This window comes from Salmo trutta, chromosome 26 (assembly GCF_901001165.1).
Source record: "Salmo trutta chromosome 26, fSalTru1.1, whole genome shotgun sequence".
Lineage (NCBI taxonomy): Eukaryota > Metazoa > Chordata > Actinopteri > Salmoniformes > Salmonidae > Salmo > Salmo trutta.
The window spans coordinates 29,562,354-29,588,801 of record NC_042982.1 but is presented as its reverse complement, the minus strand read 5'-3'; the positions used below and the strand labels follow the sequence as shown (position 1 = coordinate 29,588,801).

At 41.8% G+C, this 26,448-nt stretch overlaps 2 protein-coding genes across 4 annotated transcripts in view; one reads left to right on the top strand and one right to left on the bottom strand.

Moving 5' to 3' along the window:
• Positions 1-15,051, bottom strand: part of LOC115163618 (chloride channel protein 2) — a 182,934-nt gene extending 167,883 nt beyond the window's left edge. For all 3 annotated transcript variants that reach the window (XM_029715644.1, XM_029715646.1, XM_029715645.1), the window contains exon 1: positions 14,822-15,051. In XM_029715644.1, the coding sequence (XP_029571504.1) occupies positions 14,822-14,866 (45 nt within the window). In that variant the 5' untranslated portion in view covers positions 14,867-15,051. The remainder of the gene's footprint in view (positions 1-14,821) is intronic.
• A 2,865-nt stretch (positions 15,052-17,916) lies between these two features.
• Positions 17,917-25,964, top strand: LOC115163879 (uncharacterized). Its single transcript, XM_029716090.1, has 12 exons — positions 17,917-18,052; positions 22,242-22,298; positions 22,823-22,948; positions 23,047-23,136; positions 23,393-23,431; positions 23,572-23,622; positions 24,084-24,137; positions 24,223-24,288; positions 24,524-24,744; positions 25,176-25,326; positions 25,640-25,743; positions 25,925-25,964. The coding sequence occupies exons 1-11, from the start codon at positions 17,917-17,919 to the stop codon at positions 25,672-25,674; spliced, it is 1,026 nt and encodes a 341-aa protein (XP_029571950.1). The 3' UTR covers positions 25,675-25,743; positions 25,925-25,964.
• Positions 25,965-26,448: the final 484 nt, after the last annotated feature.

Genomic DNA, 26,448 nt, shown 5'->3' with positions numbered 1-26,448 from the left:
ATTTCTTGTTAACAAACTATAGTTTTGGCAAGTCGGTTAGGACATCTACTTCATGCATGACACAATTAATTTTTACAACAATTGTTTACAGACAGATTATTTCACTTATAATTCACTGTATCACAATTCCAGTGGGTCAGAAGTTTACATACACTAAATAGACAGTGCCTTTAAACAGCTTTGAAAATTATGTCTTGGCTTTAGAAGCTTCTGATAGGCTAATTGACATAATTTGAGTCAATTGGAGGTGTACCTGTGGATGTATTTCAAGGCCTTCCTTCAAAGTCAGTGCCTCTTTGCTTGACATCATGGGAAAATCAAAAGAAACCAGCCAAGACCTCAGAAAATAGTGTAGAAATCCACAAGTCTGGTTCATCCTTGGGAGCAATTTCCAAATGCCTGATGGTACCACGTTCATTTGTACAAACAATAGTACGCAAGTATAAACACCATGGGACCACGCAGCCGTCGTACCGCTTAGGAAGGAGACACGAAGGAGGAAGGAGACACTGTCTCCTAGAGATGAACGTACTTTGGTGCGAAAAGTGCAAATCAATCCCAGAACAACAGCAAAGGACCTTGTGAAGATGCTGGAGGAAACAGTTACAAAAGTATCTATATCCACAGTAAAACGAGTCCTATATCGACATAACCTGAAAGGCCGCTCAGCAAGGATGAAGCCACTGCTCCAAAACTGCCATAAAAAAGCCAGACTACGGTTTGCAGCTGCACATGGGGACAAAGATCATACTTTTTGGAGAAATGTCCTCTGGTCTGATGAAACAAAAATAGAACTGTTTGGCCATAATGATCATCGTTATGTTTGGAGGATAAAGGGGGAGGTTTGCAAGCCGAAGAACCCCCTCCCAACCGTGGAAGCACAGGGGTGGAAGCAGCATGTTGTGGGGGTCATTTGCTGCAAGAGAGACCGGTGCACTTCACAAAATAGATGGCATCATGAGGCAGGAAAATGATGTGGATATATGGAAGCAACATCTCAAGACATCAGTCTGGAAGTTAAAGCTTGGTCGCAAATGGGTCTTCCAAATGGACAATGACCCCAAGCATATTTTCAAAGTTGTGGTAAATGGCTTAAGGACAACAAAGTCAAGGTGTTGGAGTGGCCATCACAAAGACCTGACTTCAATCCTACAGAAAATTTGTGGGCAGTACTGAAAATGCATGTGTGAGCAATGAGGCCGACAAACCTGACTCAACTACAACAGCTCTGTCAGGAGGAATGGGCCAAAATTCACCCAACTTATTGTGGGAAGCTTGTGGAAGGCTGGCTACCCAAAACATTTGACCCAAGTTAAACAATTTAAAGGCAATGCTACCAAATACTAATTGAGTGTATGTAAACTTCTGACCCACTGGGAATGTGATGAAAGAAATAAAAGCTGAAATAAATAATTCTCTCTACTATTATTCTAACATTTCACATTCTTAAAATAAAGTAGTGATCCTAACTGACCTAAGACAGGGACTTAATTTACTAGGACTAAATGTCAGGAATTGTGAAACACTGAGTTTAAATGTATTTGGCTAAGGTGTATGTAAACTTCCGACTTCAACTGTAGAGGTCCTGGATGGCAGGAAGCTTGGCCCCAGTGTTGTACGGTGGGCGGTACGCACTACCCTCTGTAGTGCCTTGTGGTCGGAGGCCGGGCAGTTGCCATACCCGGCAGTGATGCAACCAGTCAGGATGCTCTTGATGGTGCAGCTGTAGAACTTTTTGAGGATCTGAGGATCCATGCCAAATATTTTCAGTCTCCTGGGGGGGAATAGGCTTTGTGGTGCCCTCTTCACGATTGTCTTGGTGTGCTTGGACCATGATAGTTTGTTGGTGATGTGGACACCAAGGAACTTGAAGCTCTCAACGTGCTCCACTACAGCCCCTTCGTTGAGAATGCGGTGTGCTCGGTCCTCCTTTTCCTGTAGTCCACAATCATCTCTTTTGTCTTGATCACGTTGAGGGAAAGGTTATTATCATGGCACCACACAGACAGGTCTGTTACCTCCTTCCTATAGGCTGTCTCATAGTTGTCGGTGATCAGGCCTACCACTGTTGTGTCATCAGCAAACTTAATGATGATGTTGGAGTCGTGCCTGGCCATGCAGTTATGAGTGAACAGGGAGTACAGGAGGGGACTGCACACGCACCCCTGAGGGGCCCCAGTGTTGAGGATCAGCGTGGCAGATGTGTTGTTACCTACCCTTACCATCTGGGGGCAGCCCATCAGGAAGTCCAGGATCCAGTTGCAGAGGGAGGGCTTTAGTCCCAGGGTCCTTAGCTTAGTGATGAGCTTTGAGGGCACTATGGTGTTGAACGCTGAGCTGTAGTCAATTAATAGCGTTCTTACATAGGTGTTCCTTTTGTCCAGGTGGGAAAGGGCAGTGTAGAGTGCAATAGAGATTGCATTATCTGTGGATCTGTTGGGGCGGAATGCAAATTGGAGTAGGTCTAGGGTTTCTGGGAAAATGGTGTTGATGTGAGCCATGACCAGCCTTTCAAAGCACTTCATGGCTACAGAAGTGAGTGCTACGGGTCGGTAGTCATTTAGGCAGGTTACCTTAGTGTTCTTGGGCACAGGGACTATGGTGGTCTGCTTGAATTCATGTTGGTATTACAGACTCAGTCAGGGAGAGGTTGAAAATGTCAGAGAAGACACTTGCCAGTTGGTCAGCGCATGCTCGGGGGTACACGTTGTGGTAATGCGTCTGGCCCTGCGGCCTTGTGAATGTTTACCTGTTTAAAGGTCTTACTCACATCAGCTGCGGAGAGCGTGATCACACAGTCGTCCAGAACAGCTAATACTCTCATGCATGCTTCAGTGTTGCTTGCCTCGAAGCGAGCATAGAAGTTGTTTCATGGAATTAACGGAATTCAAGTCATGTACAAATCACAATGACCTCTCTCCTGCCTCCTCCACATCTGCAGCCATGCAAAGTTCCAAAGTGGCCTGTCAGTTTGTGATAGCTATGACAGTTATAAGACAGCTATACGACAGCTCTATTGCTCAGCGCTAAAGAAGATCAAACATCAGTCAGTGTGGCCCAAGCGTGTCCTGTGGCTCAGTCCTGCCTTGTCTATCAGCTCTGAGAGCTCTTATCTGACTCACTGAACAACTTCCTCTACACGCACACAAATAAAGACAAGTCATCACAACCCATGAGCCATCAGGCTCTAAGCCTCTAACAGGGTTGTGTGATGATTCATTACCTGAACGAACACACGCGCACACGCGCACGCGCGCACACACACACACACACACACACACACACACACACACACACACACACACACACACACACACACACACACACACACACACACACACACACACACACACACACACACACACAGGAGTATACTTTCTCACCAACCCACACACACACTCCCAACCACGGCCCATTTGCCAGGTCGAGCCATGAGCCCCACAATAACAACAAGCCATTAAACCCAGCCAGAGAGAACAGGCCCTGACAATCTGCTGTCTGTAAACGAGGGACAGAGGAAGGGAGTGAGGGAGGAGAGAAATAAAGAACAGGAAAATCAATGAATTAAGACTCCTGGGAACGAGGGGGCGTTGCAGGGGTAATGACACGAGCAGAATGTAACAGCGTTCCAAAATAAAAAAATCACAGGCCTCAGAACACTAGCGCTGTAGTCCCCTGTGGCCTACTTCGGAATAGCGAACTTCCGAATACAGTGTGAAAACAGACAGGGGGGGTCGGAGAAGGACAACAGACATTTAGGGATGTCCAGGGACATTGCGTCTCCTGCGGGCTAAACCCACTAATGCCCCATTTGTCCCGTTCATCCCGAACGCCGGAGCGCTTGGACTTCCACTTATTCTTTATGGACAGGGCCTGAGCTGGAGCTAACCAATAGTCCCATTAAAAGATGCAGGTCAAAGTGGGCCAAAGAATCCTAAAATCTGCTGTGAAAGTGACAGAGTGAGAGCAAGACAGAGAGAGAGGAGTGTGTGTGTGTGTGTGTGTGTGTGTGTGTGTGTGTGTGTGTGTGTGTGTGTGTGTGTGTGTGTGTGTGTGTGTGTGTGTGTGTGTGTGTGCACGCACGCACATTTGTATGACTGAGAGGAGACAGGAAGATTGAGAGTGGACTGTGTGAGAAGCCACAAGAGGATAGAGAGGGATGTTACCTGGAATTCAAAGAGACAAGGTGATGGAGGGGGGAGGGGGGGGGGCAGAAAATAAGTGTGGCAGAATGCCATGCACTAAATGGAGGGGTAGACAGTTGAGGGCCAACCTTTGCTGTTTATCACCATTTTCTTCTGTCGGTGATGGTCCCACTTTAAATGAACCAAAACGAATATAGAAAACGCATAAAGTCTTCATAAGCATTCCTTTATTGAATTTATATCATAGCTGCTTCACAATAATTTATAAGCAAAGTCTTACTACATAAAGTGTGACATACAACGCCCAATGTATAGCACCAGTTAAAAGTTGACATACCTACTTATTACAGTATTTTTCTTTATTTTTACTATTTTCTACATTGTAGAATAATAGTGAAGACATCAAAACTATGAAATAATATATATGGAATCATGTAGTAACCAAAAAGGTGTTCAAATATATTTGAGATTTGAGATTCTTCAAAGTAACCACACTTTGCCTTGATGACAGCTTTGCACACCCTTGGCATTCTCTCAACCAGCTTCATGAGGTAGTCACCTGGAATGCATTTCAATTAACAAGTGTGCCTTGTTAAACGTTCATTTGTGGAATTTCTGTCCTTCTTAAAACCTCTTACATCTAGACGTTCCGCTAGCGGAACACCTGCTCCAATATCCAATGATAGGCGTGGCGCGAATTACAAATTCCTCAAAAATCCAAAAACTTCCATTTTTCAAACATATGACTATTTTACACCATTTTAAAGACAAGACTCTCCTTTATCTAACCACACTGTCCGATTTCAAAAAGGCTTTACAGCGAAAGCAAAACATTAGATTATGTCAGCAGAGTACCCAGCCAGAAATAATCAGACACCCATTTTTCAAGCTAGCATATAATGTCACAAAAAACAAAACCACAGCTAAATGCAGCACTAACCTTTGATGATCTTCATCAGATGACACACCTAGGACATTATGTTATACAATACATGCATGTTTTGTTCAATCAAGTTCATATTTATATCAAAAAACAGCTTTTTACATTAGCATGTGACGTTCAGAACTAGCATTCCCACCGAACACTTCCGGTGAATTTAGTAAATTACTCACGATAAACGTTCACAGAAAACATAACAATTATTTTAAGAATTATAGATACAGAACTCCTCTATGCACTCGCTATGTCCGATTTTAAAATAGCTTTTCGGTGAAAGCACATTTTGCAATATTCTAAGTAGATAGCCCGGCATCACAGGGCTAGCCATTTAGACACCCACCAAGTTTAGCCCTCACCAAAGTCAGATTTACTATAAGAAAAATGTTATTACCTTTGCTGTTCTTCGTCAGAATGCACTCCCAGGACTTCTACTTCAATAACAAATGTTGGTTTGGTTCAAAATAATCCATAGTTATATCCAAATAGCGGCGTTTTGTTCGTGCGTTCAAGACACTATCCAAGGGTGACGAAGGGTTACGCGCCCGACGCCTTTCGTGACAAAAAAATTCTAAATATTCCATTACCGTACTTCGAAGCATGTCAACCGCTGTTTAAAATACATTTTTATGCCATTTTTCTCGTAAAAAAGCGATAATATTCCGACTGGGAAAGCGTGTTTACGTTCAAAGAGAGGGAAAATAAAAACATGGGATCCCCTCGTGCACGAGCCTCAGTCTGATGGTCCCCTGATAGAGCACTTACCAAAGGCGCTAATGTTTTTCAGCCAGCGGCTGGAATTACATCATTCAGCTTTTTCCCGGGTTCTGAGAGCCTATGGGAGCCGTAGGAAGTGTCACGTTACAGCAAAGATCCTAAGTTTTCAATAAACAGAGCCAAGAAGCTCAAGGAATGGTCAGAGAGGGTACTTCCTGTTTGGAATCTTCTCAGGTTTTTGCCTGCCATATGAGTTCTGTTATACTCACAGACACCATTCAAACAGTTTTAGAAACTTTAGGGTGTTTTCTATCCAAAGCCAATAATTATATCCGGCCGTGAAAATACTGCCCTCTAGCCATAACAGGTTAATGCGTTTAAGCAAATCAGTTGTGTTGTGACAAGGTAGGGTTGGTATACAGAAGATAGCCCTATTTGGTAAAAGACCAAGTCCATATTATGGCAAGAACAGCTCAAATAAGCAAAGTGAAACAACAGTCCATCATTAAGACAAAGGTCACATCTCAACATCAACTGGTCAGAGGAGACTGCATGAATCAGACCTTCATGGTCGAATTGCTGCAAAGAAACACTACAAAAGGACACCAATAAGAATAAGAGACTTGCTTGGGCCAAGAAACATGAGCAATGGGCATTTGACTGGTGGAAATCTGTCCTTTGGTCTGATGAGTCCAAATTTGAGATTATTTGTTCCAAACGACGTGTCTTTGTGAGACGCAGAGTAGGTGAACAGATGGTCTCTGCATTTATGGTTCCCACGTGAAGCATGGAGGAGGAGGTGTGATTGTGTGGGGTGCTTTGATGGTGACACTGTCAGTGATTTATTTAGAATTCAATGCACACTTAACCAGCATGGCTACCACAGCATTCTGCAGGGATACGCCATCCCGTCTGGTTTGCCCTTAGTGGGGCTATCATTTGTTTTTCAACAGGACAATGACTCTACACACCTCCAGGCTGTGTAAGGGCTATTTGACCAAAAAGATATGTGCTATTTCATACTTTTGATGTCTTCACTATTATTCTACAATGTATAAAATAGTAAAAATAAAGAAAAACCCTTGAATGAGTAATGTGTCCAAACTTTGGAGTTGTACTGTAAGTGGGACAGCTGGTTTGCTTCTTATAGCTGTTTGTTGTGGTGTGCTGGTGTGGAACTAGTCTTTCTGATATAGCTACAGTAGTCTCTTTCAGTTCTACCCCACATACGATGCCCACACAACTACCGCCGCTGCCAATGTGGCACAAAGGAACAGTGTCACGGTGTAGCTAAAGACCAGGGAATAGAGAGAGGAAGTCAGTGAGAAAAAAGAGAGAGAGAGAGAGAGAGAGACAGACAGAGACAGAGAGACTGGAAAATGAATCGGTTCAGTGCCTCCTCAGAGATTGGAGCTCACAGAGAGCCTGTTGGAGACCCCGCAAGGGTGACAGAGTGCCCAGCGCTGAATCAGAGGGCAGCTCATTGTGTAATCTCCCTCACATTCACACACACACACACAGCTTAACAGTGAGGGGGAGGTCTCAGTAAAAATAAACTTTAAATAGAAGAAAAACAGGCCTAACTGTTCTTTTCAGAAGTTACAGTTGCACACTTCAATGGCCCTTTACATTTAAAGCAGCCTTTTTTAAAGTATGGGTTTGGGTCGCGCACCTGTTAATGGTGGGTCGAGACGTGTCAGAGTAAATGTATAATTATTTAATGAATTGATTTGGCTAAGTGCAACTGCAGTCTCTGTTCAGCGCGCTCTCTCCTCAGTTTGGCAGCTGCGCGGAGTGGGAGAGGGAGATGCCCGTGTGCGTCGTGGTTTACAGATCTTTTTTCTGGAGTTATCTTGAAGATCACTCCGCGACACACGCTGCAGCGCTGTCGTTCAACAGCAGATGATGCGCTGTCAGCCACTGACTTGTCATTCCCACTCGCCAAATGGACTCATGCTGGCAACAAGTTCTGACTGGGCTCAATCGTCATGAAAAGCCAATACACCAATGAGTTTCTCTCTTTCATATAAACTTTGAGAATTAACGAGGAGCTCCCTCAATGTGCTTTGTGTGGGGAAGTGCTAAGTAATGAGTCAATCAAAACGAACAAATTCATATAACGACATGTCCTGACCAAACATCCACAGCATGACGGTATACACAGGGAGTTATTTCTGAACAGGGCAGAATGCTTCAAGAAACAGTGCTTCGACAGTGGAAAAGTAAGTCAGCTAGGAAGGCATTGTTGTCATTTTATAAAAGGTGATGATAAGCAGAAATAAGGGAGTACTATCTCATAGTAGTATATATGAGTTTCTCTTTCAAACAATCCCCTGGCCTTGTACACAGCTAATAGCTACTGTTAGCCAAAGAAAGTTAGCTAGCTACTGTTAGTGCAACCCTAAGTAACAGTACAGATGAAGATGAAAAATGATCAGGTCTACTGTACATCTCACTGTAGAAATTATTGTTGAAAACAAGTCTAGGTTGGAACCGTTGCTGTTAAAATACAAGTCATCATTTTTATTCTGAACTGGAATAAACTGATTGAAGCAAGATACTTTTTGAGGCAAACACAAACACACACACACACACAGTTCTGGGTTTCTCATCTACAGCAGGAAGCAGTCTCCTGCCTGACTGAGAAAGCAGTAGATGTTCTGGTCCAGTTTGGCACCACATACCTATGTCAGTCAGGGTTCTCAACTCTGGATTACTTAAAAAACAAGTACAGAAAAAGTGTCATTGCTGAGCATGACCTCAGTGTTACACTGTTAAAAACTGATCCCAGAATAGACATACTTGTTGAAAACTTCAACCAGCCACTCACCTCTCATTAGGACTGTGTGTGTTTTCTGGTCTACATCCGTGTGATTGTTTTTTTAAATATGTTTTTTATTTAAATTGAACCTTTATTTAACTAGGCAAGTCAGTTAAGAACAAATCATTATTTACAATGACGGCCTAACCCGGTCAAACCTGGACAACGCTGGGATTATTGCGCGCCGCCCTATAGGACTCCCAATCACGGACGAATGTGATACAGCCTGGATCAATCAGTTTATTCCAGTTCAGAATAAAACATTATGACTTGTATTTTAACAGCAACAGCTCCAACCTAGACTTTCTTTCAACAATTTCTACAGTGAGATGTACAGTAGACCTGATCATTTTTCATCTTCATCCGTACTGTTACTTAAGGTTGCACTATCAAAAAGCCTGTGTGTCTGTTCTGTTATGCATCAGATATGTTTTTAATGGGGAAAATAAACATGACTAGCTATTTACATTGCTATTTCATTTCACTGTTATTTCTTTTTGTCTATATTGCATTTGTTTTAGGCATAAGGGCAATGAAATGTACCAATATTTACGTATAGTTGCATATGTTCCTAAGCTTGGGTCCCAGGAAAACACAGAATTTCTCATTTGGGTCCCAGGCTGAAAAAGATTTAGAACCCCTGATTTAAAGTATCTGCGCTAATGTGTAGCCCACTACACATTAGCGAGATACTTTAAAGTTAAGCGGAGATACTTTAACCTTAAAAGCGCGGACAGGGGTACATTTTTATCCCAAGGGGTCAAAAATGTCAATTTCGAAACCATTTTTATCCTTCTGAAATGTTAGGACTGTCATGCAATTAGTTACCGACAACAACAACAAAAAACTATTTACCGTGATTTCTGTGTTAATATGGAGGAATAAAAAATGTATATTTTGAATACTAGTGGTGCATGGCTAAACTGAAAATCTGTGATAAAAAGCACCACATTTGGCATAGAGGTTGATATGGACCCCAGATGTGGCCCCTGTGGGGCGTGACAGCCACTATACAAATGTAAATACATATTTGTGACTCGTTTCAGGAAACTAGGCATATGTCGCGCGTCACTACTTCACAGAAAAGCCATTTGAACGTAAACTTTTTTTGTTGTAAAATGCATTTTTGGGCAGAAATGCCTTCTGGAACATGTGAATTTTAATGTTATTTAATAACAAACTTGTAGGCCATCTATAAATACGAATGAAATTGTTAAATTATGAGCCTAGTTGGTTTAGCCATAGAAAAAGTCAGCAACCTTCCCGCTACCCATGATTGGCTGAGATAATGAATAAACTGGACATGCAGAGAGATGAGTTCGGATTGGTCTGCTATGCAGCACGCTTCTGTCTATTTGAGCTGGTCAGTATGTGTAAGTAATCCTTTGTAACACGAACCCAAACCGGCTGCGCGTATGCGCCATCGTGCGCTATCGTGCATAAATGTATTTTGTCCCAATACAGCAAACGCGATCACGACATGCAGGTTAAAATATCAAAACAAACTCTGAACCAATGACATTAATTTGGGGACAGGCCGAAAAGCATTAAACATGTATGGCAATTTAGCTAGTTAGCTTGCACTTGCTAGCTAATTTGTCCTATTTAGCTAGCTTGCTGTTGCTAGCTAATTTGTCCTGGGATATAAACATTGAGTTGTTATTTTACCTGAAATGCACAAGGTCTTCTACTCTGACAATTAATCCACACATAAAATGGCCAACCGAATCGTTTCTAGTCATCTCTCCTCCTTCCAGGCTTTTTCATCTTTGAACTTATATGGTGATTGGCATCTACACTGTCATAGTATTACCCCGACAACCGGAAAAACATTTCGTCTTTCAATCACTCGTGGGTACCTGCTTCTATAAACCAATGAGGAGATGGGAGAAGCAGGACTTGCAGTACGATCTGCGTCAGAAATATAAAGGAGTTCTATTTTAGCCCTTGGCAACGCAGACGCTCGTTGATGCGCGCGAGCAGTGTGGGTGCAATACTTGAATAACATGGATTTCTACATTTAATTTGTGACACTCGCGCATACGACGTGTCCGGTCTGGTCAGCATGTAACGCTGCTTTTTTTTTTAAAGATATCACATAGTAGAATTGCATAAGTGTTGCTCTCCACTTTCTGGAGGACCAAGTTTTGAAATCTGTGGATTTAGAGTATGATAGCTAAGGGAATGGAGAAAACACATGTCTCCAGATTACATCTTCAAACTAAGGGAAACCATGGCATCCGTGACAGAGAGGGAGAAGCAGCCATCCATGTATACAGGTAAGATAGTCTAGCTAGCAAAATGTTCAGATATTGCACATTCCTAATTTAGTCAGAAAGTTGTTTTCATTTCAAGTTAAAGTGTACTGTTAGCTAGCTAGCGAACGTTAAATGGCTGGCTCACTAGCTAACATTATGTGTATGATCTGTGTAGTAAAAATGTTCGTATCTCAGAGCCATTTGCTTTGCTAGTAATAGACTAATGTTAGCTAGCTAACATTGAACCTGGTTGGTTATTCATGCAGGGTAGTAACGTCATGAGTTGGGATTATGATTTATTTTTTAGCTAGCTAGCTAGCTACATGTCTTAACAAAAGACACCACTATGCAAGTAAGCATTTCAATAGAATGTTCATGATGTCACTGCAGCAACTGTTGATAGATGTAGCTGGTAAATTCGCTCTGGCTATCTACTCCGATTTCAGAGCACTCTTGTCTGAGTGTGCCAGAGCGCAGAATAACTGACAAATTTATGAATAGTCAACACCCATTGAATATGGCCGGTGTCAGTAAATGTTGGAAAAAAAGCACAATTAAATTGTTGCCAGCAGCACAGTTGCAGTCACCAACACTCTGGATAACATAAAAGCAGCCTAACCAGCTCTGCTAGGGCAAGTAAAATGGTCAGAGTGAGCTGTTCTCTCATTTATTTCTGGAAGTAGCTAGCAAGCTAGCCAACGTTAGCTTGGGTGCTTGACTGCTGTTAGGACAGAACGCTCTGAACAACCCTTCTCTTCGGCCTCACATACGAATCCTTAAAGAGATGGGTGGGGCTAAAGCTTAAGAGGGTGTGAACGATGCTGAATGGGTGTAGACAAAGAGCTCTCCAGTAGGTGTACCAAAACATTCAAAGGCCATTTTGTCAAAAGTGAGGTTACAAGTTTATCAACTTTCAAAGCAGAATTACTTTTCCATTGTTCCTCAACTGTAGTGTATGATATACCATTTTCTAGCTCTGAGTCTCTACTTTTATCCAATGTAAAAAACACCATTTCACATTTTGCTACAAAAGACTGAATCGAGCCGGTCGGTCACATTTAGCTTCCAGTCGATGTCTTCATACCAAGTCAAGAGTCTCATCTTTCAAATGCAATTGGAACTGAGTTGCAGGGTTTCCGTTAGCCGGTAATAGCCGGCTTTTGACAGATCATTTTCTTTAAGCCGATAAATAAAAATGGAGCCGGCCAATTGTCCCGGAAAATAAATCCCATTGCAAAATAATGCTTTTCAGCCTATTCATTGACGGAAAAACCAGATGATGTAAATATAATTGACCGGTTATGCGTGTTGGTCTATACACTAATTTGCATAATTACTGGAATTAAATTGGTGCGTGTGTATTTTTGTTAATCGTTATGTTTATCACACGAACGCAGCATACAAACACAGAACCTATAAGCCCAAAATTTGCCAGTTAGAGCTACAGCTTCTCAAATAGCCCATTGTGAAACGTGCATCTATAAGCCCAGTCACTGCATAACAATTATAAATGCGATCGGGTGTTAAAAACAGTTTTGATCACCAGTTGGCCACGATTAAAAAGAGCTATTTTTATTTCTCAACTGGTAATTGAAGCATGCTTCCCATTCAACATTCAAGTGCATATAGGCAACGGTAGTTAGGCTTCAGCACGTCACACCACTTTGCAATGAGCTGGAGGCAGTATGCATTTTGAAAACATAATTGTTTAAAACCTGAACATTTTACTTCATATTATGATGCATGTCTTACCATGCTTCAAAGTCAAATCTGACCACAGAAACGTGGAGGCAAAGTGTAGACTTCCATATGCCATTGAAACCAGTAGCCTATTTCTCTCATTGGTTTTCAAATCAACTTCGTTTCATTGTCCAGTAGCCAAAGCTACAATCCTAGTCATATTAGCAACCCATGCTAGTTGGTGCATCTTTAGATCTCCTCTATTTCTAAATTTCTAATGGATATTTTCATCTCTATCACATGAAACTGCTAGCATGTGTGCTTTTGACAACAGCGTTTCCCCCCAATTGCATTATGGAACGAAAACATTTGTGCTCAGCCTACTGCCTCGTGCGCATTGCTGCGCTTATAATGTGAATAAATAATCGTTTATCAATATTTTAAGCTAAACGTTCTGATCTGTTTTAGACATTGCTTTTTAAAAATAATTTGGGTGATGTAGCCTAGGCCTACTGGTTGTATGACTTTGGGATCTATCGTCCCACATCTGTCCCAGAGTCTGTTTGGAATAGGCTATTTATTTCTCGCACAGAACGACAAGATGATAGACTAGGTCAACTTTACTATGGGGGATATTAGATTGACATAGGCTAGTGATTTTGCTGTTCGTTACTGGACTTGTTGGCTGAGGAAGAGTAAATGTGGCAGTTCTAACTTCTTCAAAGTGCGCATTGGAATTCGGTAAGAAGGACGCATGCGTCGCGTCTTCGAGTTGCATGTTCTGTTAAGATGAATTACCATCATTTAAATGTGATTTCTGTCATTCTGAGCAGCATGAGTGGACGCCCTAATCAGGTCTCACACCAACTGCATATGTGTCCGTAAAAATTCTCAATTGTCAATTAAATTGACGAGTTGATACCCCATTGCATTCCAAAGTTGGAGCTAAAAGTCTGATGGCACCAGCGCTTAAATATCGGTATGTCAGATGAGTTTAATTGACCATTTCTCAGCCTTTGAGTATCACAGAAACACAACAAGTTGACTATAAAAGTGCGAACATTTTCAAATAAATGCTTATTTTGGGGAAATTTAAACCATTTACCTGTGTTACAAAATGTTAATACAACAAAGTGTTACTGCTTGACTGACTGTCTGTTTACAATCATTATCATTTTGGGGTCAAAAATGACCCCTGTCAGTGCTTTTATGCTAAATATATGTTAGCGCTGTTATGGTTAAATTTCACGGGAAACATCATCAAGCATGGTTGACAACCACTTGTGCCCTCGATCCACTTCACTCATTCAATCCGGGGGCCATATTATAGGCCTAGGTGGACCACAGTGCGTATGGGGGTTGTTGGTTTCCATACCAATCAGCAGCAAAGGACGCATTTGATTTCTATTCAAAGCAGTGCACCCAGGCAAAGCACTCCACTGGTTATATAGCTTAAACCAAGTGGGGAAAGGGCTCAGATATGTGCGGCATCCATTAATAAACATTTCGCCTCAGGTGTGCTGGTGCGGACCACCCGTTGAGCCCCTATCATGCCCAGAGGAGAACGTGTCAAATAACCTCTTCGAAACGATATCGACACTCACTTCCCTAGAACAGGCCATCATGAATTAATATATTCATATTCAACGTGTTAATCTCCTTGCATTATGCCTCTCCATCCACCACCACCACGAAACAATAAAGACACCCATTGTTGGGTCGAACATGTCGATGCAACACACGCACACAATCGCACTAGGCACATAGCTGCACTGACTACTGTATTGTTTGTTTGAAGATGAGAATAACGGTTACTCGTTAGATCGCTACTACTCCTACTATGTACCTAGTGTAGCCTATGCATTAAACGTTGGCGATGGAGAGAGCGAGAGAGAGAGAGAGAATTGTTCTGGCCAAATCCAGATGTGTTTTCAAAATAGCGCCTGACAAGAACGGTCTTTACTGTATGTACATGCAGTTTTAAAATACCCTTTCTTTGACCAACTGTCTGAGTGAAATAATAAACCTGTCATAAGCATGTCGTGACCTCTCATTTTACCAAACTTAGTCTACCCAGCCCAGGCGTTAGGTGAGGAAGGCTCAACTCCTTTAAAGAGAACAGGGTAGAGCGCTTCTCAGCTACCCTAGGTGCGAACCCAACACTTTGAACCCGTTCTAGACGTTAAAACAGGCAACGACGGACAACACACACCGCTGTCGCTTTGTAATGAAGTGAAGTTGAAGTGGCAACAAGTTAACTTACCAAAGTTTGTTCATACTGTAGCGCCCTCTGATCTTCGCCGGCCATGGCTGCGCTGTGAGGTTCGCGCTACAGGCAGAAGTGCCAAAGAGACCGGGTGAGGAATTATTTTGTGGTTGCAGTGAGACACAAACGCTCTCGCTTGTTTTCGAGTGATTCGAATACACTATGAGTCTAATTAATGTGGCATGAAGCTGATGACGTTCATGATATGAACTCAAAAGTGCAAAATGCCAGAGTTCCTTCATTTTATATCCCCAAATCTCTTCCAGGATCCACACAGAGGAGGGACTTGTGTGGCTTGGAGTTGTACGACACGCCCCTCTAGCGCGTTCAAATGGTACAGTCTGTCCTCTGAAGTTTTATGAACAGCGAAAGTTCAAGGTTCCGCTTAAATGTAGATAAATCTTGCACCTTGACGTTTTGTTATTCAAATATAACGCTGGAAGATACTTTGTTGTTATGTTCTGCTACGCTGTTCTGAATTGTTTAGATACAGGTGTGTCTGTGTTGAAAGCAGTTTTATTTTCCAGGTATCGTGAATGTCAATTCAGTGGAGTCATACATGGAGTGTCTGAAAGTGGGCTTGGCAAAAGAAGTGGAAGGATGAACAGAAGTGGATGTATGGAAAGCGAATCAGCTAATTGGGCAGATTACTAGATTCAGTGGTCAGGTAACTTCCGAGGGGAGTGTCTGAAGAAACCGTTCTAGGGGTGTCCTAATGTACTATTTCGTTTTTATTGCAGAGCACGTAAATCACATTCAAATTAAAAGATAGAAATCAGTCTGTTAAAAGCTCATTCGTTTCTTCGTTTATAGTTCAATAACCCCACCCCACAATAATTTATTGTTTAGAAAAAACGAATATGTTATGTAAGCATTATTTTTAGCGTTTCTAATGTGTCATTGGATTGCATGGCCAGGTGATTAGATTCAAATGCTTATAACATTTAAATTGGGAACACAAACCAGAAGGACAATAATCCACACCCTGTAATTTGACTCAGTTACTCAGGAATCCAATGTTCTGGTGAGAGCTTCCTCTGAAATGTTACTGCCAACACAATCCTAAATCCTTAATCCATTCATTCATTCATAGCCTTCAAGACGTTTTACCTATAAGGACACACAAATGTAAATGCTACGATCATAGCAAATACGAGATGGGTATACATAAGCATGGTATCAATTGAAGGAGAAGACTTCGAAGATTATGGAGAAACACTCAGAACACATGATAGTTCCAGCATGTACCAGTGCAGCCTGGCCTCAGAGCCATACGAAACATACTTTACGTATTTCTGAGCACCTTCAAGACATACAATGCGTTCGGAAAGTATTCAGGCCCCTTGACTTTTTCTAAATTGTGTTTCGTTACTGCCTTATTCTAAAATTTATTAAATTCCCCCCCTCCCCCCTCACCAATCTACGCACAATACCCCATAATGACAAAGCAAAAATAGGTTTTTAGACATTTTGCAAATGCATTCAAAATTAAAAACAGAAATATCACATTTACATAAGTATTCAGACACTTAACTCAGTAATTTGTTGAAGCAGCTTTGGCAGCAATTACAGCCTGAAGTCTTCTTGGGTATGATGCTACAAGCTTGGCACACCTGTATTTGGGGAGTTTCTGCCATTGTTTTCTGCAGATCCTCCTAAGCTCTGTCAGGTTGGATGGGGAGCGTCGCTGCACAGCTACTTTCAGGTCTCTCCAGAAATGTTTCATCGGGTTGAAGTTCGGGCTCTGACTGGGCCACTCAAAGAGATCGTTGTCCTCTTAGAAGGTGAACCATCGCCCCAGCCTTAGGTCTTGAGCGCTCTGGAGCAGGTTTTCATCAAGGATCTCTCTCTACTTTGCTCCGTTCATCTTTCCCTCGATCCTGACTAGTCTCCCAGTCCCTGCCGCTGAAAACATCCCCACAGCATGATGCTGCCTCCACCATGCTTCACCGTAGGGATGGTGCCAGGTTTCCTCCAGATGTGACACATGGCATTCAGGCCAAAGAGTTCAATCTTGGTTTCATCAGACCAGATGAAGTGGCGCAGTGCTCTAAGGCACTGCATCTCAGTGCTAGGGCATCACTACAGACCTGGTTCGATTCCAGGCTGTATCACAACCGGCCGTGATTGTAAGTCCTATAGGGCGGTGCCCTATACATTTTGGAACGTCTTCTGTAAGTCAAGTGGTGGTACACTTGGAACGTTACAAGTGTACCACCACTTGACTTACAGAAGACGTTCCAAAGTGTATTTCTATCATTCCGATTATAACGTTATATGAAGACAAACCATAGCTCTAAATGTAACGTTATAAAATATTCCTATGATATCTCCAAAATAACATGATATTCAGAACCTTTCATGGACTACCAAGGAACGTTTTTAATGTTCTCATGATGTCTGCATAGCGACTGGATATTTATAACCTCTATAATACTCATTAGAAACGTTATGAATGTGTCTATAATGTCCCAAACGGGCTATGACATTCAATACCTCTGGAAGACTTAAGGGGAATGTTACAAATGTCTCAGTTACGTTACTTGGATAGCGCCGCGTGTAACCACAGCCTGTGTTACAGGGTTCAGTAATCGTGTTCTTAGGTCCTGATGAAAAACAACATTAACAAGTGTTCTTGGTCTATTACTAGCATATGCACGTAAAAAATATATAATGCAGGATATGGCTTGATACATTTTTACTAAAGGGCTGACTAAATTTGCACAATCCAGATAATGAAAAGTGCAATTTATCCATTCTATAACACCAACATTATTCAAATGCCTTGCAGTGCCACGATAGCCTGAGAAGCTATGGATAACATCTTGCTTAGTAGAGATTAATGTTCTTTCTGTTTCTTTACGTAGTGTTCTGAAGATTGAAAATGTCTTCAAAAAAGGTAAACCTATGTGTTGTCTAACTGGTTATCCATTTTAAATGGACAAGTAAGGCAGTCCAATTTCATTTTGTACTGTATGTGTAGAGCCATTGTCATATAATTTTTTTAACATTTTCAGACTGTTAAATCCGCTGGTGTAACACGGATTACAAGTACTCCAAGAAAGAGAGAATACAATAGAATCTGGACTAAAATGTCAAGGGAGAAAACCACCCTTAAGAAAAAAAGGGTAGAGAAGGAAGACAATGACAATGAAAGTGGATCTAGTCTCATCAGCCAGTCTGACACGAAGAGTGAAGATACCAGTCCTACTGAATCTGACAGCAAAAGTGAGTCAGATAGTGAAGTTGAGGCAGTGGAAGTTACTACTCCAAGACTGCCAACACACGCTGACGAAGAGTCAGATGGTGAGCTTGAGGCAGTAGGTGGTACTAAGCCAAGACTGCCAACACACGCTGAGGAAGAGTCAGATGGTGAGCTTAAGACAGTAGGTGGGACTCCTCCAAGACTGCCAACACACGCTGAGGAAGAGTCAGATGGTGAGCTTAAGACAGTAGGTGGGACTCCTCCAAGACTGCCAACACACGCTGAGGAAGAGTCAGATGGTGAACATGAGGCAGTAGGTGGTACTAAGCCAAGACTGCCAACACACGCTGAGGAAAAGTCAGATGGTGAACTTAAGACAGTAGGTTGGACTCCTCCAAGAATGCCAACACACGCTGAGGAAGAGTCAGATGGTGAGCTTGAGGCAGTAGGTGGTACTAAGCCAAGACTGCCAACACACGCTGAGGAAGAGTCAGATGGTGAACATGAGGCAGTAGGTGGTACTAAGCCAAGACTGCCAACACATGCTGAGGAAAAGTCAGATGGTGAACTTAAGACAGTAGGTGGGACTCCTCCAAGAATGCCAACACACGCTGAGGAAGAGTCAGATGGTGAACATGAGGCAGTAGGTGGTACTAAGCCAAGACTGCCAACACACGCTGAGGAAGAGTCAGATGGTGAGCTTAAGACAGTAGGTGGTACTCCTCCAAGACTGCCATCACACAGTGACATATATTCAGAGACTGAAGCCAATGCTGGTTGTGCAATTCAGGAGACAACTGACTCTGACAATGATGATGTTGAAAAAGATTCTACCTTCAGAGAGGACCTGGCAACCTGGATAAGTGATTTCCAAGTGAAACACAATGCTGTTGATGCACTTCTGAAGATGCTGCAGTCTAATGGTCACCCAGATTTGCCTTCCACTGCTAGAACTCTCCTAGAAAAGACCAATGTTTTTGTTGAAGTCAAGTCTAATGTGGAGTTTGTCAGGTTTAAAGTGAAGGTGGAGTTAGTGAAACATCTAAGCATCTATCCTCAATCTGTTGTTGGAGATTTGAATGTTTTAGAAATATCCCTTAACTTCCCTGGGCTAGGTGGGACACTTGCGTCCCACCTAGTCAACAGCCAGTGGAATCGCGTGGCGCGAAATACAAATACCTAAAAAATGCTATAACTTCAATTTCTCAAACATACGACTATTTTACACCATTTTAAAGACAAGACTCTCGTTAATCTAACCACATTGTCCGATTTCAAAAAGGCTTTACAGCGAAAGCAAAATATTAGATTATGTCAGGAGAGTACCTTGCCAAAAATAATCACACAGACATTTTCAAAGCAAGCATATATGTCACAAAAACCAAAACCACAGCTAAATGCAGCACTAACCTTTGATGATCTTCATCAGATGACACTCCTAGGACATTATGTTATACAATACAAGCATGTTTTGTTTAATCAAGTTCATATTTATATCAAAAACCAGCTTTTTACATTAGCATGTGATGTTCAGAACTAGCATACCCACCGCAAACTTCCGGTGAATTTACTAAACGTTCACAAAATAATTACAATTATTTAAAGAATTATAGATACAGACCTCCTTTATGCAATCGCGGTGTCAGATTTTAAAATAGCTTTTTGGCGAAAGCACATTTTGCAATATTCTGAGTACATAGCCAGGCCATCACGGCTAGCTAATTTGACACCCACCAAGTTTGGCCCTCACCAAACTCAGATTTACTATAAGAAAAATTGGATTACCTTTGCTGTTCTTCCTCAGAATGCACTCCCAGGACTTCTACTTCAACAACAAATGTTGTTTTGGTCCCAAATAATCCATAGTTATATCCAAATAGCTCCGTTTTGTTCGTGCTTTCAAGTCACTATCCGAAGGGTGACGAGCGAGCACATTTTGTGACAAAAAATGTCAAAATATTCCATTACCGTACTTCGAAGCATGTCAAACGCTGTTTAAAATCAATTTTTATGCGATTTTTCTCGTAAAATAGCGATAATATTCCAACCGGGCAACGTTGTATTCATTCAAAGGCTGAAGAAAAAAATGGAGTAGTCTCGTAGACGCGCATCTCCAGTGTCACTGTTCCCAGCCTGACCACTAACAAATACTCCTGCTGTTCTTCGCCCAGAGACAGGAGACACGTCATTCCACTTTCTGGCACCTTCTGAGACCCAATGGAAGCCCTAGAAAATGTCACGTTACAGCAGAGATGCTGTATTTTCGATAGAGAGGCAACAGAAGGATAAGAAATTGTCAGACAGGGCACTTCCTGTATGGAATCTTCTCAGGTTTTGGCCTGCCAAATGAGTTCTGTTATACTCACAGACACCATTCAAACAGTTTTAGAAACTTTAGAGTGTTTTCTATCCAAATCTACTAATTATATGCATATTCTCGTTTCTGGGCAAGAGTAGTAACCAGTTTAAATTGGGTACGTTTTTTATCCGGCCGTGCAAATACTGCCCCCTAGCCCCAACAGGTTTTAATCTGGATGGTCTCCCTTTGTTCAAAAGTACCAATATGTCGTTATGCTCCATCAATCTATCACCACCCACAGTGTTTCCTCTGTTACTTGCAATGGCATCATCGAAACCAAGCTCCCAGGAATTCCTCAATGGCACTTTGCTGGAGCTTAAAGAGTTGATGCAGACCGGCTTGAAGTGGGGAGACACAACACTGCAAGTGAAAGTTTGTTCTGTAACATATACCTGCAAAAGCCATGGTAAAATGCATAAAGATGTATTCTGGCTATTATGGCTATGGCAGGTGCACACAAAAAGGCAGGTATGATGGGAGGATGATGTACCCGCAGGTAAAAAACATGTGTCTCAGAACTGACAAATCCTTTAGGGAATTGGTACAGCCAGAACATCACCATGAAGGGAAAACCTCTCCTTTTTGCATCCTCCCCATTGATATGGTGAAGTCATTCCCAATTGACTATATGCACCTTTGTTGCCTCGGAGTAACCCGGAAGCTCTTGATGATGTGGACTAGGGGAAAGACTGGGGCCAGGTTGTTGTTGGTGCAAGTCAAGGAGGTAAGTCAACAACTAAACCGACTAAAGGATTCAATTCCAGACTGCTTTGCTCGCTAACCACGGGGATTGGATGACCTTGACCGTTGGAAGGCCACAGAATTCAGACCGTTTCTACTCTATACTGGGAAAGTAGTACTGAGAAGAATCTTGTCTAAAGAACAGTACACACACTTCATGGCCTTCAGTGTTGCCATGTGCATTTTGGTTTCTCCTCAACTTTCTTCAATCCACAGTGCCTATGCTCATGCTTTACTGAACTTCTTTGTGGAGCAGGGAAGGGTTTTGTATGGTGACACATTTCTCGTGTATAATGTTCACTCCCTTCTACACCTCACTGCTGATGCTGAAGAACATGGCTGCCTTGACAACTGTAGTGCTTTCAAGTTTGAGAACTACTTGCAACAACTAAAGAAGATGATCCGTTCAGGGAGGCGGCCACTTGTGCAAATTTGTAAAAGAGTGCAAGAACGCACAGTTAGAGCTTCTCCCCGCAAACAGGTAATCAAAATGAGATGGCCAAACAATGCCTACATACTTAATGATAGGTCATGCTGTGAGGTAGTGAGCCAAGAAGATGCCTCAGATACTTACCTCTGCAGGGTGTTTCAGCATCTGGAATCTTACACGCTGAGTCCTTGTGACTCAAGACTGTATTGGACTTTCCTCACCACTACGAGGAGCACACAAATGCATCTCATTGCAAAGAGCAGTCTTGTTAAGCAAGCTATTATACTTGAGGAGGACCATGGCACTCGTGTTGTGCTTACCATCTTGCACAGCCTGTAGCAAGCCCCATTTAGCTACAGCCAAGTTCACAAGCTGGATTAGTTTTGCAAACTATCTTGGCTGGTAAATCAAGAGACTGAACAGTGTGGAATTGGTGTTTTGCTTTTCTGCACAGGGCACACAGCGTTATTATGTTGTACATTTTGTAAAAGAGAACACTGTTGAAGTTGTACCAGAGCAGTGGGTGGAGAAGAGAGATGGGGTGAGTTGATCAGTTAAATGGTTTACCCTTTTCAGGCAAAGGGATGGATAAATAGTTAACTTTAAACAGTGGCTCATATCTTGCAGGTCCTGTGTTGCTACTGGCCAAGAAATGCCAGCGCAACAATGATTAAGAGATGAGACCGGCCTGACAAAATATTATGGGAGAAGTACAGAATTTCCATCTTTTCATCCACTGGTAAAATAATATTTTACTGTATCCATCCACTCCCGTTTATATTGCAACGTATGCTTGGTTGTGTGGCTCTGGAGCAGGTTGCATCAGTTGAACATACTCCTATACGTAAGGCTAGTTCCAACGTAGAATATGTTCTAAGCCAGGCGTAAACCTGTGTCACCACCTGGTTGTAAGTAATAGCTTTTTCTACGCCAGGGTGTAAAAACGAAGTGTAATGTGGAGTAGACGTATAGTATAAATCTATAACTAGTTTCCAAGGTAAGTGTTTCATGACTAGTCATGTCGCGTCTTGTTCAATTTTCTAAATCATTATGTCGGGCGTAGGTAGGCCCAACTTATCTCTTACACCTTATTTGCGTCAAACTGGTGCAACACACTCCTGGTCAGTAGAGTCAGGAACTTCCCCCCCTTAAGTACTATATGTATTTTCTGAAAGTATTACTATGTGAATTACAAATACTCAATACCCTGTTTTGCCAGTGTTAATAGGAAAGTATTTATGACTATGTTTATTGCACGTACAGACAATTACTCTGTGGCAGAGCAACGAGCCAAGCGGGGGGAGGTTGACACCTCCAATGTTGAATCTGACGAGGAACCAGCGAAGAGGGTGGTGACTAAACCAATCAGATTCCGTGTGGAGCCACCTGGTGAGGATTTCTTATCTACTCTTATTCCATTGTTTGTATTACATGCATCAGGAAGTAGATGAAATAAATTTAAAAAAAATTGTATTGTGCTTCGTAAGATGATGATGGAAGTGAAGCACTCCAGAAAAAGACAAATGAACCCAGACAAGCACAGCTTCCAGTGCCCCAGCTTCCACCAGCCCCTAGTGGTAAGATCCTGCATTAGGCTACTAGGTCATTAAATGTATTATCAGCAAGTTGATGGGAAGTTAGACACACATTCAAGTATGTGGGTGAAGAAAAGCTTACAGTTAATGCAAGTACTAGTCTTAAATTGAGACGGCATGAAATCATAACCTAATGACAGTTGATATGACAAGAAATTACCCCACCCATCTGATCTTGACATACTTGATTATTAGTCACATTACCAAAGTGTAACAGTTCTTTATTTTATTATATTAGCAACTTCAAGAGCCAGTGTCTTTGAAAAGACCCTACAAGGTACATAATGTTTCAAGTGTGATAAACAAGCCTACTTTCTAAAGTTCTGTTCCCACCAACTGTATGGGATGAACAGGGAAATCTGTTAAGTGTGTACTGTAAATGTGGTAACGGTTTGACATCTGTGATATTCTCTGAAGTTGCAGATGCCGAGGACTTGAGGCCATGTGCCACCTCAAGCCAGAGCGACAGTAAGTGTCTGGTTGTAGTTTGTTAGGGTAAACAATTTAATTGATTGAAGTATTATAGCTTTACAAACCTTTCAAAGCCACTCAATAGAATACAATTACCATCACATTTTTTGCATATTAGGTTATTTCAAGTGTTATTTCTACTTTGTGCATACTGTTAGAACTTTCCAAATACTTGTGGTGTTGTGTATGGGTGAAACTTGTATTTACAACAGTGGTGAAATCACCATATTCTTCTTGGATAAAACACAAGTGTGATGCCATGTTTGTAAATATCTGTATGTATTTGCCATCAAACTAAAAGCATTATTTAAAACAAAAAAATATGCTTAGCATTTCTTTTTGTTGGGATTCATTAACCTTCCCACTGAGCTCCTGACTGACATCCCTTCACTTTTGGTTCTGTGCCAGTTTCAAAAGCATGCAAAGTATGTCTTCATTTTTTCCTTCTGTTTTCTCAGTTAGTCCAAGTGGCAGCCAGGAAGAAGCTGGCCAAGACAGAGCATCAGAATCAGGTTTCTTTAGCCATCAAGATATTGATCTCGAAGTCGTAAATGTAGAAAGTTTAAATAACAGCATGATTTTTTACTTATATTTTAGACCAAGAGCTGCCATCCCTGCTTGATGAGCCTGTGGCTTCTGAGATGCACGCTGGATACATTAAAGGTATATTATGTTAGCCTATATGTTACAAAATGTTGCTTCTCTTGTATTATCAACATCAATTCCAAATTGTATGGCTGTCAGCAGCTATAAGGTTATCAATACTACTAATATATATGAAGGGTGGATATTTTGATCGAGGTACTTCACATGGCCTTGATACATGTCCTGCCTGGTACTCATGGCTTCTATCGTCACGCTGCTTGCAGCTAAACTGCTGAGTCTTATTATTTTGCAGATCTTCAAGCAGTGGAGATGAGGATAATGGTGAAACTGGAGATGATCTGTACAGAGTTCAAGACTGTTCTGAACCAAGTTATGGAGGCCATAGAGGCCCGGCAGCCAAAGGAGTCGGAATCCTTGGGGCAACTTGAAATGCTGCAAAACCCTGCAGAAACAAATGAGGAACTGAAGGATATCTGTGAAACACTTAAAGACTCCCACTATCGAAAGAAAATGGTAAGGATGGCCATTTTAAAATCTATCTGTTTGTAAAAAATGGGAAATCTACATCAAGTATTTTAACAGCAATTGACAAAAAATAAGTTAGCTGTTTATCAAGAGCCACTTGAATGTGTCCAGATTTGAGAGAAGATTGCAACCTGCAATATTATTGAATCTAAATATCTTAATGTCAACGAAATGCAGTTGTCATATATGCCATATGCCTATTTAGTGTTTGGATTGATTTCCCAATTAACACTTAAACTTATCTTAAGAAGAAACGATCAGCCCTCTGCCTGTTTACACAAGTTTTAGCCCATGATTACATGATACACTACACAAATGATTTCTCATTACTATCAATCAGAACTTTATGGCCAGCTGTTTTAGCTGAGGAACACACAAATGAGTGGGATTTTTTAAAATATAGTTTATTTTTTTATCAGATCCGATACCTGACCCTCTGCTGTGGCCTGGACCTGGGCTCAGGAATCAGACGAATGATGAGAAAAATTGGAACAGAGGAGCTGTGGACAGGCTACTCCTTGAAGGGGAAGAGGGCCTTTAATGAGCTATCAATCTATGATGCTGTCACAAGTAAGTAAATGCACAAGTTTAGATTGTTATTTAGTAGATAGTATTATTGGTCAAGTGATGGTAAGTCAAATGTGTATTTATTAACATTTCAAATTAATTAAATCAGTAACAAGGCAGTTACAAACTAAATGTGAAATCCTACCACCTGTTAAGATTAGCGAGAGGACAAAGGAAAGGTGGAGAGAGGTCTCATGGCCAAAACTGCCTATGAGGGACGAGAGGGACAGTACCCAACCTCTGTCTCAGCCAGCATAGGTGGAAAAGTAATGATATGACATGGAATGTACCATTTCAATTATTTTTCACAACATAGGAGCGTCCCTGAAAGCACACCCCAAGGCTACCTAGCAAGAGATAGATGACAAAATAGCAGACGCTCTCAAACATGCACCTGCTCGGCTCAAGAGTAAGAGAAAGGTATGATTAAAAATAACACTGATTTAAAAAAAAAGTTTGCTTCACTTTAATCCAGTCGGTCAGTATAGGTAAAGGATTGTGCTAGTACAAAAGGAATGTAGTAGGGAGTCGACGTTAAACCGGCATTTTGATCATTTGTTTACGGAAAATAATGACCAATTTGTGTTATTGTGACTTCCAGGAGCGGGTTGAGGAAGCGACAGTGGATGAGGATAGAGCAGCAGCACCTGAATAAACATAACATAGTTATTCACTTTTAGCTTTCATGTTTTTACTGACTTGTTATTTTGTGAGCTTATTGCTGTGATCTTGTTTCCGAATCTATTGTGATACAGTTTAAGTAAAAAAAAAAAATGTTAAACGTATTTTCTGGAATTTTGCATATTTCGTCAGTGGACACCTACCGACAGGATACACTGTGTATATGGTCAGGGTAGATTAAATGACATCCCGAGTGGTGCAGTGGTCTAAGATACTGCATCGCAGTGCAAGCTGTGTTGCTACAGATGCTGGTTCGATACCTGTCTGTGTCGCAGCCAGCCGCGACTGGGAGACCCATGAGGTGATGCACAATTGGCCCAGCGTCGTCCGGTTTAGGGGAGGGTTTGGCCGGCCGGGATGTCCTTGTCCCATCACACTGTTACGTGCCTTATTGGTACTGTAGGTACCCACTGACGAAAGTTACGTTCCCAGTGGTTACCAGAA

What these genes read in the sequence shown, in the direction of transcription:
- LOC115163879 (XM_029716090.1), top strand. Translation starts at nt 17,917, where the DNA reads ATGTCAAGGGAGAAAACCACCCTTAAGAAAAAAAGGGTAGAGAAGGAA. An exon ending in TTCCATCTTTTCATCCACTG is followed by an intron (nt 22,299 to 22,822) that starts GTAAAATAATAT and finishes TTGCACGTACAG; the next exon opens with ACAATTACTCTGTGGCAGAG. An exon ending in CACCTCAAGCCAGAGCGACA is followed by an intron (nt 23,623 to 24,083) that starts GTAAGTGTCTGG and finishes CTGTTTTCTCAG; the next exon opens with TTAGTCCAAGTGGCAGCCAG.